General features: G+C 43.1%; 1 protein-coding gene across 1 annotated transcript in view; it reads right to left on the reverse strand.

Moving 5' to 3' along the window:
* Positions 1-4,351: 4,351 nt before the first annotated feature.
* The window catches only part of GPR176 (G protein-coupled receptor 176), a gene marked incomplete at both ends in the record, with an annotated part of 129,197 nt that continues 116,733 nt past the window's right edge, over positions 4,352-16,815 (reverse strand). Inside the window, 2 exons of the mRNA XM_084241413.1 lie at positions 4,352-5,474; positions 11,932-12,184. Of these exons, the coding sequence (XP_084097539.1) occupies positions 4,352-5,474; positions 11,932-12,184 (1,376 nt within the window). The remainder of the gene's footprint in view (positions 5,475-11,931; positions 12,185-16,815) is intronic.

A 16,815-nucleotide genomic window follows, 5' to 3' on the forward strand; every position in this document is an offset into this window, starting at 1 on the left:
ATCATTTCAAAATATAATAAAGATTTAAAATAAACAAGAACCTGCAATAATTTCAGCGATCTCCATATTCTGAATAATGTATGTGATCTCTGTTGTATCATCCACGTGGAACATAATTCGGTTGCATCTGTCATGATAGAGGAAGATATTGTTCTCTTTAATAAATTATCCCCTTTACTTCTCCTACACCCCATATTTTTTTAATTATCATTCAGCATTTACGTTAATATGCCCATGCAAATATTATTCATTACAAATTAGAGTGTTTGTTATCTTTCTTACCTTTCATGTCTCTGAAGTTAATAATTCTTTTACTGTTTCCTTCATTTAGTTCTTTGTACCTATTGATGATTCATCCCTCACCTCACAAAGGCCTCTCTGCACCAGGTCAGTCACAGCAGGTGATCCCCCAGTTACATTCCTCCTGAGGCACCCCATTTTCCTTCTCCCAGAACCGGTTCTTTAGGCAGGCTGCACAGTGGACTGGGATTACTTTCCACTCTGATCCTAGGAGTTCCCCTGACCTATGTCCTGAGTGACTTTCTGTTTCTTAGACTTCCCCTTTTCCTCTTTCATGGTTTATGTTCTCATTTTGTTAGAGCAGAACATCCAATAGGTTCATCAGATTGAAGAGACAATAATGGCAGAAGAAATGAGCTCTGTCAGCATAAACATCTCTCAAGTCCCAGAGCTCCCGTATGGATTGCTGGCCCCTATACCTGGTTAGCTGTCATGCTACGAGCTCCCGTCACAGACACTTTGCCATCCTCCTGCATAACACGCCCTATCTCCACTCTTCCCCTTCTGCTTTTTGTTTTAGACAATATCCTCTAGAGGATTTTAGCAAGAGTATATGAGCGTTTTCTTGAGGCTCGCTCGTTGGAAAATATATATTTCACCTTTGGTAGTTCACTACCTTAACTAATGGTTTGGCCGGATGTAGAATTCTACCTGGAAATCATCTTTCTTCAGTCTGTTGAAGGCATTGTTCTGTTACCTTTTGTTGCTAGTGTTGTTGAGAAGTTCAAGATCATTCTGATCTTCATCCTTACTACTACACCTGTTTTTTTCCTCTCTAAAATATTGCACTTTCCTTTATCTGCCTTGTTTTGAAATTTTACAATGATGTGGACCTATTTTCACTCATTTTGTTGATACTTGATGGACCTTTGGAAATGAAAACTTAAATTTTTCTCTGGGAAATACAATCCAGAGGCAGAAAGCCAGACTTGAGTTGTATATGGACCTCAGGACAGCACTAGGAAAGTACAATGTAAGACCTGCTTCCTCCATGAAATCTACAAGGAAGAAAATGCAAAAAGGAAATTAGAATTTTGGTGGGGAAAAACCAAATAAACCCTCAAAGAATTTTTATGAGCATGGATTCATATAATGATAATAATAATAATAAGCTACAAAAACATAAAATTGCAGAGTTGAGAGGACTAAAGTCTAATTCCCTCTTCAGGGTCTGAATACAAACTAATTGTCCACAAACTTTGTGAAAAAATTTTTTCGGGCCTCCCTGGTGGCGCAGTGGTTGAGCGCTGGATTGCGAAGCTGCCCGCAGCCTCTGCAGCGCTGGTTCGATCCCTGGCCGCTGGGTGAGGGTCCCACATGGCGCCCGCTGCTCCCCTCGGCAGTGTACTTTGTCAGTCTGCCTGCTCTGCTCTGCTCCCCGCTCTGCCTCTGGTGAATTCTCTCACCCTCCCGCGCTTCTGACTGTACCTAGTGCTTATATGTATAAATAAATAAATCTTTAAAAAAATTTTATTTTTCACTATAGCTTCATTTTCATTTTGAGATAATAATTTAGACAGTCATGGTTTCCTTCCCATTCACATGAGACTGTGGTATTGTGGACATGTGTGTGGAAATGACATCTTTCCTCAGTGCCACTGCCCACAAGGTCGTTCTTTACCCTCTTTGATGTGGCAATCCATCACCCCTCCCTCCCTACACGTTTGTGCTTCAAGTTTTCTCTTTCTTTCAAAATACTGATGTAGGGCCTCCCCTGGTGGTGCAGTGGTTGAGCACTGGGTTACGAGGCTGCAGCGCCAGTTTGATCCCCGGCCACCAACGAGATTCCCACAAAAACAAAAACAAAAACAAAAATACTGATGTAAATAGCTCAGAATCCCTCTAACAGGCCCTTGATGCCTGAACTCAGTACTTTGCCCTGGGGTAATCATGACTCCAGGAGCAGATCCCTTTGCAAATGCACAAATCTTTGTTTTGCTGAATCCCTGGGGCTTTGCTTGCAACTGGAACCTGAGTTTGTGACATTTATTCAAACATTGCAGGTTCTCCTTTGGGAATTCATTGTTTCACATGGTACATCCCTTGGGAGGAGAAAAAAAAAAAAAACTCATACAACTTTCTTTAGTACAGAAACTGCTTTTCAATTTTTTATTAAAATGTAGTTCTTCAGAGTATAGGAATACACCTGACATTGGCCTGTTAGAAGTCAGCCATCTGCTTCAAACATACATAGGGAATACCTACCAAATTCTGCCTCATCAGAATGTATTAAGTTGTACATACATATTAACAGAACGACACCAAAGAGGTTACATTGGACAGATTCTCCTAAGTGGATGTGATTTTCTGACAGATTATGTTTCCCTTGATGAAAGCTGTGACAACGGTGAAAGTTTTGAAATCAGCTAGAAGGGCCACATGTGAACTATCAGGAGCTACAATGGCATGCGCAAAACACACAGGAGGCAGGGGTGCCTTGAAGGGCACGTCCCCTGTTTTTGCTGTGAGCACACAACTCTGCCAGGAGACAAAGCACGAAGAGGAAGGCGCTCCCTCTGCAGGGAAAAGGCCTTTGGGTTCACATTCAGGAATCACAAGACACCACACCCAGGAGAAGGAAAAAAGGAACTCCCTACACAGGGTCTGAGTCTCCTGAATGAAAAGGGCCAATGTGGTTCCAACAGGGGATGTGTGAAGACCACTGTCCTTGGCTTGCAGAAGTGTGCCTGTGAGCATGCCCGCTTCCCTTCAGGCTTGCTCCCGGCCCTGGATGAGCTCCCCTCTGCACTATTAACAAGCACAAACCACTTTAGAGAGAAGACACTTGATTTGCCTTTGTTCAAAGTGAAGTGTCCTCTGTAGTTTGACTTTAGCCTGGTGAAATCCACCCCCAACTGGACTCAAGTTACTTGTGAGAACCACCAAGGAATTAACCTGTGGAGGACTCTGTGCTCCCTCTTTTGTCTTTGGATTCTGCTAAACTTCACTAGGAAGGAGAAAGTAGTGAATTCACCTGGGCTAGGTGTTGCCTCGGCATTTAATTATGAGAAAGTCTTTCTCCATGTTCTGTTTCTCCATTGTGCCCAAAATGAAGGGAGAGCCACAGTGGTACAAATAGAGAATGAAACTGGCCACGCCTCAATTCTGCAGTTCTCCTGAGAAGGGAACCATCTTGGTCAGACTTTTTCCAGTCTTTGGAGCAGAATAAACTTTCCTAATCAAGAATTTTTGCTTGATGTGTGAGATCACATGGGAAGAGTAAAGTCCACAGTACCTGGACATATCTGTCTTCTCCACACTTAAGTTTTTCTCTCATTTGCGGGTAAAACACAGCTTAAGAGGGAAGGAAGAATGAAGAGTTTGCAATGCTTTCCAGCTGACACCCACTGTGACCAGGGGACATCTCCAAGGCCTCGGTGATCCCAACAAATGTCAGAATTTCAAGACAAACTATCTCCCTAACCCCCAAGCATATCCACCACCCTGTCAACTGGAAGTAGGATAGTCATTTCCTCTCTATGACCCAGTGAAAGGGATGAAAGACATCAGGAGCAACTGTGACCATCTGATGGTCCTTCAAGAGACGATATCAAATGCCAAGTCCCTACTTCTCTGAAGGCAGAGATCAACATAAAAAATTCACTTTCCATCATAATTCAGTCCGTCAAATGGGTGTTTTCCTTTTGGCAACAGCACTTCGTCATCATCTCAGGCTCCCCTTCAAGGGTCCCTGCTCCCTTGGAGCTCATGGGCCCTCTTCTCTCTGTGTTGTTTCTGGTGGGCCCAGGGACCTGGGAGCTCACATAGAGTATCCATTCTGGGGCCCATTCCCACTACCCAACTTTCCCCTCTGCAGAGAGAGGGGTGGACTTCACAAAGGACATCAGTCATTGAGATAAATACATATATTCCCTTGGTAAAGAGGACATTTGGCTTTCTATGATTTCCCTTTCATTCCAAAGCATATAGTCCACATGGGAGGAGTCAACCCATTCTGGGTTGCAATGATCTCACAGGAATCATTGGACCAGAGTAAAAGGGAGCAGGAGTGTGGGAGCTCCCTGTTTCTTCCAGGAATCTACAATCCCTGCTAGGAATCCACCTTTGGAAAAATACTCACTTTATTGTTCCTGCTCATCTTTCGCTCAACCCTGCCTACCCTGGGCATCTTTGTCTGGATCAGCTCTTCTGGGGTGTTCCCCAAGGGGGGAAGCAGCCGCTTCTTGCTGTTCCGGGTCTCTGAGAGCCACTGAGGAGGCAACTCAAAAGGCCCAAAGCCAAACTGCAGGGAATACTTGTCAGGGAATGTCTCAGGTTCCACCGGGGCTGCTGGCACCCCCTGGGATATAGAGTCCACTGTGCCAGGGGGTGATGCAGGGGATGCAAACTGTGGCCCCTGCTCACCCTCCAGGCAGGTGGTCAATATCTCCTTGGCCCTGAGGTCAGCTGAGCCCATATATTTGGCTTCACTCTCTTCCTCATCCTCTGTGGGCTTAAAGATCTGCTGCTGCCCAATGTGGAACATCTCCAGGAGCTGGCTGCCTGAGCGCATGCTGGGCTCCAGGCTGGCATCAGCCATCCCAGTCCCTGTACTAACCACATTCCGGCGACTGTACCGGTGGTGCAGTTGTACCAAGGTCCCTACCAAGCACTTGCGGACAGATTTGTTGACAGTAAGAAAGAGCACAGGATTTGCCAGCAAAGACACTTTGGGCAACCAAATGGCAGTGAGCAGCAAGAAGACAGAAGTATCAGGGACATTGAGTACGGTCTGGTAGATGACGAGGGTGACGTAGGGCACGCTACAGAAGATGAAGACCATCACCATGGACAGCAGGGTGGCATGCAGTTCTGCCTCCCGCTGGGAGGCATAGGGGATGGAGATGGTGTTCTGTGGGGTCCGAAGCGCTGCAATGATGACCTTCTTCTTCTGGCTAGCACTCAGGGCCCGTCGGATCAGTATCAAGAAGAGGAACACTACAGCCACAGGCACAATGACCGTCGTGATGTTATAGACCAGGACGTACACCAGGTGGCCCATTGAGTTGCTCCAGACTTCGGTACAGGTCGACATGGCGTAGATATCGGCCACATTGGTCACAGCAAACACAGGGATGCTGGCCACCACTGCATGAGCCCAGATGTACATCACCAGTTCGCGGGACTTGGCATCTGATAGTTTTCTCTCCAGGGGATACAGGACTGAGTAATACCTGCAAAATGTACAAGCCAATTCATTTCACAGGGGCAGATACTCTGTAAATTAGGGGACTCTATATTAGCAAAAGCAGAAGCAAGTGGGGGAAAGGATTAACTTCTTTCATTCTGCCTAAGACAGAGGGGCCCACTGGGTAAATTAGGAAACCATACTTCAAGTTCTGAGGATTTTAGAATGTGAGAGGGATCACTGGACAGAAAAAGGTAGCTTCCCAAATGAGTAGACAAAAGTCCCCTCTTCATGGGACTCTCAAGACGTCCTCAGTCAGGCAAAAAAGTAATTGATAGCAAATCATGACTAGTTTTATAATTATTATATCACCACCAATATGGAGTGACTCCATCTGCTATAAGGACACAGTGATTGCTCAATTTAAGGATAAAGAGATATTTGTAAAAAAAAAAAATACATAGGGCTAGAGAAGCTTTAGGGAAAATTTCAAAGCCACAGAAAGAAATTTGTCCTCACACATATCAAAGCAGGCTGGTGCACAGTGTATGCATGGTGGTCACTGGCACTTTCAGCCACTCAAGGCAGAAGAACCCAGTGTGAAGATAGGCTCTGACAAGGTCCTTCTATAAAATCACTTCAGCTGACAAAAGCATGCCTGCTCAGTTGCCACTGTCCCCATGATACTCGCTCAGCAACCTGAAGAGCACTGAGTAGATCTAAAATGACTGCATTATTAGATTTGTGTTCAAATCAAATGAGACTTATTTTCCCTTCCAGCTTCAACTTGATTATTCTGTAACTACCTAGTTGGAATTCCCAAAGCACCTTGTTTTAAGATCATCAATGATTTAGGGAAACTGAGTAATTCTTCAGATCCCAAAATCACACCTGTCACAAAAGGGCTGCCAGCAGCCATGGGTGATAGGGTGAATTTCTTCACATTAGCTGTGCCCACGTCTTGGCAGTTGGCAACTGCTCTAATTCACCTTACAATCTATTGCCATCCATCCCCTCACAGGGCCAGGTAAGCAAGCACGCCTTCCTGCCACGAGGATTTCTGGGCACCCCGTATACACTAATATGTAGGGTACACGGACCCAATTCCCAAGTGAGTGTGCAAAGGTTTCCCCACCCAGGGAGTAAGTCTCAGACGCCAAGGGGGTCTGAAAATTCGACTCTTTTCAACTTAATTCTGACACAATTCCACAGGGTAAGGGTTCAATCTTCCAAGACTGCCCTCCTCTTCAGAGGTAGGCTGAAAGTACAGGTAACAGCCTGATTACAGATGGGAGGTTTCTGCAACCCCCTCCTCAGACCTCAGGGGCCAATTGCAAGCACAGACTATAACCCAGGCTTCTCACTGACTCCGTATAAATCGGGGGTACCCACAACCCACCCTTCTTGGGCTCCATTAATTTGCTAGAACGCCACACAGAACTCCGGAGGCCCATTTACCTACCACATCACCAATGTATTACAGAGGATACGAATCCACAGCCAGGTGAGGAGAAACCTACAAGATCCTAAACAAGAGAGCTTCCGTCCCTTTGGAGTTTGGGGTCTGCCCCGCAGCACCTGTAAGTGCTCTATTGCCCCAGCCTGGAAGCTCTTGGAGCTCCCCCACTTCCCTCCCTCTGGGGATTTTATGGCGGCTTCATTACACAAGGCACAGTGACTAAATCATCAGTCCCTGGTGACTGCACTCGACCTCTAGCCCCTGCAAGTCAGGGGGAGGATCCCTCTATTCACATTGCTGTCCCTGCCAAGCAGCCCCCATGGCAGGTATTTTCCAAAAGTTACCATTGTTAACCTAAAAAGAGACACTTACATATTCTCAACACTTGGTAAATTTCAAGGTTTGGGGCAGACTGTGAGCCAGAAACTGTGAAGATCAAATATGTATAAGAAACAGATTTCTAGGTGACAAAATCATTTATGTCTTTAGAATCACAATATCACTGCCAGGTACCGAGTTACAAAGATGACAAAATACACAAAAGATGAAGAAACATACGTGAATGTTTCCCAACTCAGTGGAAAAGATATACGCAAACAAGCAGTGAGGAACAAGGAGTTCTACAGGGCTCTACTGGGAGTTACACACAAAGGGGGTACAGGAAGGGGAGCACCTGGGAGAACGCCAAGGAAGGTAGCACTGTGGTGGAGTCTGGCAGGGGACAAGCTGGGGGAGAATGTTCCAGGCTGAGGAAGATATGATGCAAACACAACATGACCATGGCTGATCAGAGATGGATGGAGCACGATGCAATGTGTTCTAGATCTCTCACTGGGAGGGAAGAAAAAAGAAAGAAATGCGTAAGTTATGCAGGCTGTCTTTTTTTTTTTTTCCTCTGAAAGCAGCTCCACATTTCTCATCACAACTGTATAAATCCAGTGTGATGGCCCCACACCCACATGTGAATCCATGCCCATGAGTCCAGTGCCTCCAATCCCTGTTGGCTGGCTGGCAGGTAACAAGCCAAGGCTTCATTCATTTCTGGGAAATAGACTGCAATACAGGCACACAGCTCATTGTAAATAATTTTGTTAGTGTGTACATCTCTAGAAAATGATGCAGGGAGTGTAGGTGGCCTCCCAATTAACTTGCAGTCTTGGTGCCATGAAGCAACTATCTGAGAAAGAAGTAAGAGAAAAGATTGACTTCCCTGCATCTTTAGGCACATCACACTTCCACTTGCAAGGAATAAAATAGGAATTTAGCAGCCTTGTTTTTCCACTAAAAGGACTGCTGGCCTTATTTTTTAATAATAGCAAAAATATAATACATAGGCTGCTATTTAAAAAAAAGAATTTCTTATTTATATGTTTCCTTGCCTAAGCCAAGGGCCCAGAAATAACCCCAGGGCTTCTTTGGTCCCTGGTGATTTTACTCCATTGCAGTGCTTCTAGGTATACCAGCAAACTGTTCAGAATCACGTGTTCCCACTCTTGTCCAATCCTATTCTTAAAAGTCTTACAAGATTCATAGCAACATTATTCACAGTAGCAAAACAAAGAAACAAGCAAATACACACAGTGGAAACAACCCAAAAGACCATCCGCTGATGAAAGGATCAATACAAGGTTGCTATCTCCATCCGGTGGAACATGACTCAGCAATAAAAGGGAATGAGGACTGATCCTTGCCCCAACATGGATGGGCCTGGAAAACATTCTGCTGAGTAAAAGAAGCCGAGCAAAGAAGAATACATGCTGTGTGGGCCACTGACGGGAGATGCTACAAGGGAAGCACACACAGAGGCGAGAGCCGCGTGTGGTCGCCTGGTTGGGAGTGGAAATGACAAGTGACTATGAGCACAAGGTTTCCTCGCAGCATGACGGAAATGTCTGAACGTCTGACAGCAGTGATGGCTGCACAACTCCGTAAATATACTAAAATGCACTGACTACACTGGGTGCATTTTTATGATACATAAACTCGATCTCAATAAAATTCTATTACAGAAAAAAAAACATTTCCCAGAGAGAAAAGTCCATCCTCTGGACCAAAGAGTGAAGGCCTCGTGGAGCAGGTAGTACAAGGGGAGGTGGAAGGACATCTGCCGTGAACACAGCATGACACCCGCCGGATGGAGGGAGACTTCTCTGGGTTCTCACTGTTGAAGTCCAGTGCTGTGCAGCGGCACTTCCCGGATATTCAAAGATCTCTTGCTGGGCACAGAACACACGCACTGTCACTGTAAAGCAGGTTTAGCAAACTGGCGTGGCATGGTGCATGTTCAGCTTGCTGCAGAGATTTGAGTGGCCCACATCAAATTTTTTTGTTAAATAAATTTTATTTTTATATTCCCCATACAATTGCAACCCCCTGATTTTGACCCCAATCCCTCCCCTCCCCGCCCCTCACCCCCCATAGAGTGTTTCTGGTTCACAGTTTTTTGTTGATTTTGATTTTCACTTTCTTATAGTTATTCATTTTCCTGGTCCCTTATTTAAGTTTTCTAGATTCCTGCTATGAGTGAGACCATCCGGTATTTTTCTTTTTCTTTCTGGCTTTTCTTGCTGAGCATGATCCCTTCCAGCTCCATCCATGTTGCTGCAAATTGCATGTGTTTATCTTTTTTGAATGCTGAGTAATATTCCATCGTATATATGTACCACATCTTCTTGATCCAGTCATCTATTTTTGGGCATTTGGGCTGTTTCCAAAGCTTAGCTATTGTAAATAGTGCTGCTATAAACATAGGGGTGCAGGTGCTCTTTGGAATTGACCGCATCAAATTTTTTTAATGAAAATTTGTCAACATTAAAAAATGATCAAATTCTAGATACCAGATTTCTCTTTCAAGAGAATAGAAAGTCCTGCCTAAGGGAAGGAGTAGGGAGAGGGATCAGAGGGAGGGAGAGAGGGAGAGAGGGAGGAGCCCAGGGAACTGAGGTGATGGTGCACGGGTGCACTGTGGAGGAAAAGTCTATGGGGACTACACCTGAGGTGTGGGGGCAGGCAAATAGGGTATAAAAATGAACAATGATGTAAAAAACAGAAAAAGAAAAAAAAGAAAAAAACAGAAAATAGAAAGTCCTGCCTAAATACACACAAGGCAACTATTAATTGTAATTGCTGAGGGATGGACCCCTGTGAATAGGAATGTACCCAAATGGCCAGTGTCCCTGACTTTGTCATCTGTCCCTGTGGATACTGAGTTTCTAGGAAGAAATTTCCAAAGAGCTGGAATGACTCCTGGCAAGATCTGCAGGCAAAATGATTTCAGACAATATAGTTAAGAAAGAATGTGCCAATCAGAAGGGAAGAGTAGAGAAAGATGAGAAATTTTAATGTGGCCTTTCCAAGCACAAGTCATAAACGATTCATTTAATTCTTCTCACTGAGAAATCTGAGGCTCAGAAAGGATAAGTCTCTTTGGCGAAAGCTACCCAGTGAGAAAGTAGGTAGAACCTAATGCCAGACGTCTGGTTCCAGAGTCCCCTCTGCTAGCCACAATATCAACAGTTTCTCCTGCCGTGCTAGGGGCTATGTGTGCTCTCCAGGCAAATAATCCCACACCAATGACACTCTGCTGCTGATGAAATCAGGGCTCTAGACTGAGAGGCTGAAGTGGCTTCACTGATGGATTTTGCAATCCATGACTTCATGTCTTGAATGGACAGAGTTTAAAAATTCCAATTTTTCAAAAATGTAGTAAAATTTATTATAGGGTATAAAGTCAGAATAGACAGAGTGTTCCCCTGAGCAACTTTTCCTCTCTGTAAATACTGAACTCAAAAGTACTCATGGACACAAATTCCTTGCTTGCTTATTTAATTCTATTTCTAATATGTATATATATTTATTTTATTTATGTATACAAGAGCTGGGTACAGGCCAGAGATGTGGGAGGGTGAGAAGATTCACCAGAGACACAGTGGGGATGTAAATAGACTGCTGAGGGGAGCAGTGGGTGAGACAGGAGAGGTCTGCTTCACCATGTGGGTTGCTCCCTGGCCGGCCGGGGACAGAACTGCTGCAGAGGCGGCAGATTGCTTCATAGTGTGGTGCATAACCACTTGTGCCACCAGGGAGGCCCCTCTAAAATCTATTTTTTACTTTAATTTTTATTGAAGAAACCTTGGTTTATAACATATGTAGGTTTCAGGTGTTCAGACTGTAATTCAACATCTGCTTATACCACATTATCATCACCACCAAAAGTCTGGTTTCTACACACCCCCATGCAACTGACGCCTTTTAGCTGACTTCCCCATACTCCCTCCTTTCCTCTCGGGGAACCACCGTTTTGACTTATAATCTAAGAGTTTGTTTTTGTTGTGTTTGTTTGCTTGCTTTGTTTCTGCATTTTCCATATAAGTCACTTATTTCTCATAAAATAAATGTATTATTATACCCCTGTAATCACGAAATACTAGCAGCAAACGGAAAGGCAGGAAGCTGTTGATGAATGAGATCTTTTACACTTTAATAGACTGGAGCAAATTATATATGATGACAGCAGCTAAGATATAAGATTTATTTCCAAATGAACATCCTTTTGAAAGAGAATGGAAAGAGAAAACAACAGTCATCATAAAACGCTGGAAATAAGTCCTCCAAGGAATTCTATATTATCTGATCAGAGCTAACTGCTCTATATAATCCTTTGTTAAATAACCACCGAATTGTACCCTGTTCTTCCAGAAATGTCTTCACACTGTATCCAAAAGCCCTAATTGCAGTTATCAACACTAAATCATCTACCCATTTCAATACAAATATCACCAATTCCAACCAAGCTGAAGCTACAGCATGATCCAGTTGCTCTGCTCCAGCATCCTCGTGATGTAAACACCTCATCGTCACATCTTTCCCAATGGTCCTATTTCTACAGCTGCTGTTAGATCAAACTGTCTTTCATGAGCCCTTTGTTCCAGACATTCATTCTCTTTCTGCTGACCGGAAGCAGACTCAAAAAGCAATGCGTGAGACATTGCTGACCACCATTCGCTAATTTTCCAACACACAGGTATCTGCCATCTGATCTTACCTGTCCAAGGCAATGGCAGGAAAACTGAGGATCGTCACAGAGCAGAAGACTTTGTGCAAAAATTTGACAACCTTGCAGAAGAGCATGGTGTAGATCCACCAGCAACAGTGAGGACTGGTGCTGAGGATGATGTCGAAGGGCACGCAGACCAAGCTGGCACAAATCCCCGAGCAGGCCAGGTTTTGAATGAACCTGTTGGTGACAGATTTGAATACGGTTGTGCGGCAAGTTGACCATAACACCATGAAGTTTCCTGGCCAGATACGAAAAAGAATTAACATTTTAAATAAAAAGAAAGAAGACACAATAAAAGACAGATGGAAAATACAGGTTAAATATGTCAAAACCACACTTGGGGGTGATTTCAAAAGATTTTCTTTACATGGTTATATGTATTGTCGATTTGCATGAAATTAAGTCACATAAATATCAAAAAGTCTGGAAGAGTTTATAGTGGTGAATTTGTTATTTAATTTTAGGCTGACAGTATTATGATGCTGATTTAGCCTCATCTAAGTACAAACAATTTGCTAGGTATTACTTAATCTCAGGCAGTATTAATCTCTTGTCAAGTTTGCAAATTGGATCTCCAGTTGCCAAACTCTGCAACAGAAATGACGTGAGCCACAGATTTAAAACTTTCTAGTACCAATATTTTTATAAAGTTCAAAGAAGCAAGTAAATTTGAACACTATATTTTATTTAATGTAGTATATCCCAAACACAATCATTTCAACATGTATTCATCATTTTAGCAGTCTTTATGAAATATGTTTCATTCCTATTTTTGTGCTATCTTTGAAATCTACTTTTTTTTTTTTTAATGGAGAGATGGTGGTGCATAACACTGTATTGGTTTCAGGTGTACATGGAATATATTTTATTTCAATTTGCAGTAGCCACACTTCAACTGTTCAACAGTCACTGCAGCTAGTGGCTACTGTAGATTATACAATTTTAGATTTTTCAGCAGCATTGATACATGGAGTGGTCTTTGATCGGTTGCCTCTTGTGGCTTCCCAAAGCCAGTGTGCTGGTTTTTCTCCCTCCTCCCAACTCTCCCCCCTCTTGCTGTTCCTAGGCTTGCAGGCCCTCCTCCAGCCTCTCTCCACAGCCTTTCTCTCCATAACATTATCCATTCAGTGGCTTTCTATGGAAATGCTGATCACTCCCACATTCATGTTCCAAAACAGCTTTCTCCTTTCAACTCCAGACTCCAATTTCCAGCTTGATAGCACTGTCTTTAACCCCTGCGCCACCAGGGAGGCCCCATTTTAAAGTAATGTCTAAATTTTCAAATAACAGAAAGTGACAATAAGGAAAGAACAGATTTTAACCTGCCTCACTTTACACATTGAAATCCCACAGTATTTTAATATTCTAATTGCTATCCAATGCAGGCTATTTCTATTATTCAAAAACATGGTAAACATTATGCAAACAATTAAGTATAAATACAAGCTAACTTTTTCAATTGTTGTTACTGGAAAGATATCAGATCATATATCGCTTCATGTCTGGAATAATCGTGTAGACACACTGTGTATTTGGAGATTGTGTTTTGGGATGAGATATGTTGTTGGACATGGGTATTTACATTTCCAACATCTGGGTCAGTATAGAGACAAGCTAATGATAAAAGAACTTCTTGGCAAACCACTTCTTGCTAAGTGCCAAGCAATGCAGAATGCTTGGCATCTGTAATTGAAGTAATTTGAGAAGACACATTACATAGACAGAGAAGACATATTACTTAACTTCTACTATTTCATCATTAAGATTATAATTCATTAATCAATTTACACACGCAAACACATTATTGTTCCAAATAAGTAAGAATTTAAAAACACTCAAATCGCTAAGTATGATCACAACAATAGTCTGTTCCATTCATTTGTCTTTCAGATATTTGGTGAAATGACTGCAGCCTAGAGCCAAAAAACTAACACTATCTTTAGTTTTGTTTACTTTAATAAAGTGTGTTAATGAAAAAGTGCAAGCATAGATAATTAGTAAATAGAAATTAATGTGCTATTGTTATAGGGCAGCCCCGATATTGAACGGGTTGCCTGGCTGTGGGTCCTCACCTGCACGCTTACAAGGGACTTATGAATATTCCACTACAGGCACACACAAAAGGTTAATAAAAGGTTTATTTACAAGGGAAAAGGAAATAAGGAAAATGTACAACTCAGGGAGAAAATAGGGAAATAAAGTCTTTAATGCGTCCTATCCGATCCGTTGACCTGGAAACCCAAAAAGCACTCTCCGAGCTGGCCGGACACTGCGAGCTGGCAGAGTGTCAAAATGGGGGACCCTTCCAGGCCCACATGTCTGGCTTTATACCAACCTGGCTGCTTAACCCCACCCTCAGGTCCCAGCCACCTTCCCTTTGGTGGTGATGGGATTTGGAGTTCCCAGTGTCTTTGGCTTTGGCCTGGGGTGGGGGTGGAGTCCACAAAGCCTGTATGGAATTAGCTTTAGGACAGCCTTTTCCCACTAACAAAATTTTGCTTAAAAATCAAGGTAAGTACAGTAAAAGCTAATGTCCTTAAATGAGCATCCCATAATGTAAATCTAACAACTATTAAAATCATTTTTATTGAAGTGTATCTTTAAATGATCCAACATGAAAAACGACAGCAATATGCTCAAGACCGACTAAGTCTAGTCTATGGAAATAAATGAATTTTGGTCAGTATTTAAAAGCTATTCTGGGACCTCCCCTGGTTGAGCGTTGGGCTGCGAAGCTGCCTGCAGCCTCTGGAGCGCCGGTTGGCTACCCAACTGCTGGCGAGGGTTCCACATGGCGCAACAGACCTCTCCTGCCGCGCCCGCTGCTCCCCTCAGCAGTGTATTTCATCACTCTGCCTGTTCTGTTCCCCTCTCTGGCTCTGGTGAATTCTCTCACCCACCCACGTTTCTGACTGTACCCAGTGCTTGTATAAATAAATAAATAAATCTTTTAAAAATAAATAAATAAAAGTTATTCTGGATAATCACAGGAAATAGGAGTTTAAAAATATCTGCATATACTCTATTCTTTCCTGTTTATATCCAAGTTTCATTTAATCTAATTCTCATATTATAAATTATTACACACAATTCCTTTCTTTTTTTTTTATAGAGGCATGCTTTTTTATTTATTTATTTGTTTGTTTGTTTGTTTGTTTCGTTTATACATGCACTGGGTACAGTCAGAAGCGCAGGAGGGTGAGAGAATTCACCAGAGCCAGAGCGGGGAGCAGAGCAGGCAGAAGGACCGAAGTACACTGCTGAGGGGAGCAGCGGGCGGCAGGAGAGGTCTGAGCGCCATGTGGGACCCTCCTCCAGTGGCCGGGGAGCAGCCGGGGATCAAACCGGCGCCGCAGAGGCCGTGGGCAGCTTCGCAACCCAGCGCTCAACCGCCGCGCCACTGGGGAGGCCCCACACAATTCCTTTCTAAAACATCATTTTGATTCAAAAAAAATAAACCTTATCACTTACATAATAGGATACATAAGTGTACACAGATAATAGATAGTATAGGATACAAGAACACATTAAATGGTATATAGCATGTTATATGGTAGTATATGGAAAAACGTAGGAGATTGAAAATATTATTGCATTTTATATATGATGTAATAAATAATATCACTAATTTTAACAGGGTATAATATTGCCTAAGTTATAAATCACTTCAGAGGTCTTCAAAAAATACAGTATATAATTCATACTGTTTGTAAACAGTACATTTTAAAATATGCTAACTTACCAACAAATAAATCTTCAATGGATTAGGAAAACTGTATAACAATTTCCATCTTATACTGAAAAAAGATTTTCAAGTAAGCAACTTAGGACTTAGTATCAGAATACAGTGTTTAATCTATTTTTTCCTAATTACCTGAAAAAAATTAACGCACATCAATGTAAGCATTTGTTGGACTAAATTAAAAAATAGTCCAAGGTCATGTTGCTTCTGTGAAACGTTCAAAAACAGGAAACAAAAACAGATGTTCCATTTCAAAGTAAGGATATCTTGTTTTGAATATTGAGCATTAAAATCACTGCCAAATTGAGGAATACCCTTTTGAAAAAGATTTATCTATCTTTGCATACAAAAGCTAGGAGTGCAGGCCAGAGTTGCAGGGGGTGAGAGGACTCAATAAAGGGTGAGCAGAACAGGTAGATCCACTGAAACCCACTGCTGAGGGGAGCAGCGGGGAGATAGGAGAGGTCTGCCGCGCCATGTGGGTCAGCTCCTGGGCTTTGGATCAAACTCTTGAACATTTGCCTCAGTGGCTGGTGACAGCTTCTTAGCACAGAGACTTAACTCCTGCACCACCAGGGAGGCCCTGAATAATGCAATTCTAAGCCAGAATAAAGTAGGGCTGGATGGGTGAATTCTACCAAAATTTAAAAAAACTTTCTTTTAAAGATTTATTTATTTATGCACACAAGAACTCAGGTACAGGCCACAGGTGCAGGTGGTGAGAGGATTCACCAGAGACAGAGTGGGGAGCAGAAAAGGCAGACTGATTGAAAGCCACTGCTGAGGGAGCAATGGGTGAGTCAGGAATGGTCTGCTGCCCCATGTGGGTCACTTCCCTGGTTGCCTGGGGATGGAACTCCTGCTGCAGAGGCTGCCCATACCTTTCCAGTGCTGTGCTTAACCCCTCATGCCACCAGGGAGGTCCCACCTTTTTTTTTTTTTAAAGATTTGTTTATTTTTATACAAGAGCTGGGGTACTGGCCCAAGGTGCAAGAGGGTGAGAGGATTCACCAGAGACAGAGTGGGGAACAGTACAGGAAGACAGACCAAAATACACTGCTGAGGGGAGCAGTGGGCAAGTCAGGAGAGGTCTGTGCGCCATGTGGGTAGCTCCCTGGCCAGCCTGG

Source organism: Talpa europaea (genome assembly GCF_964194135.1).
Source record: "Talpa europaea genome assembly, chromosome: 8".
Taxonomy (NCBI): Eukaryota; Metazoa; Chordata; class Mammalia; order Eulipotyphla; family Talpidae; genus Talpa; species Talpa europaea.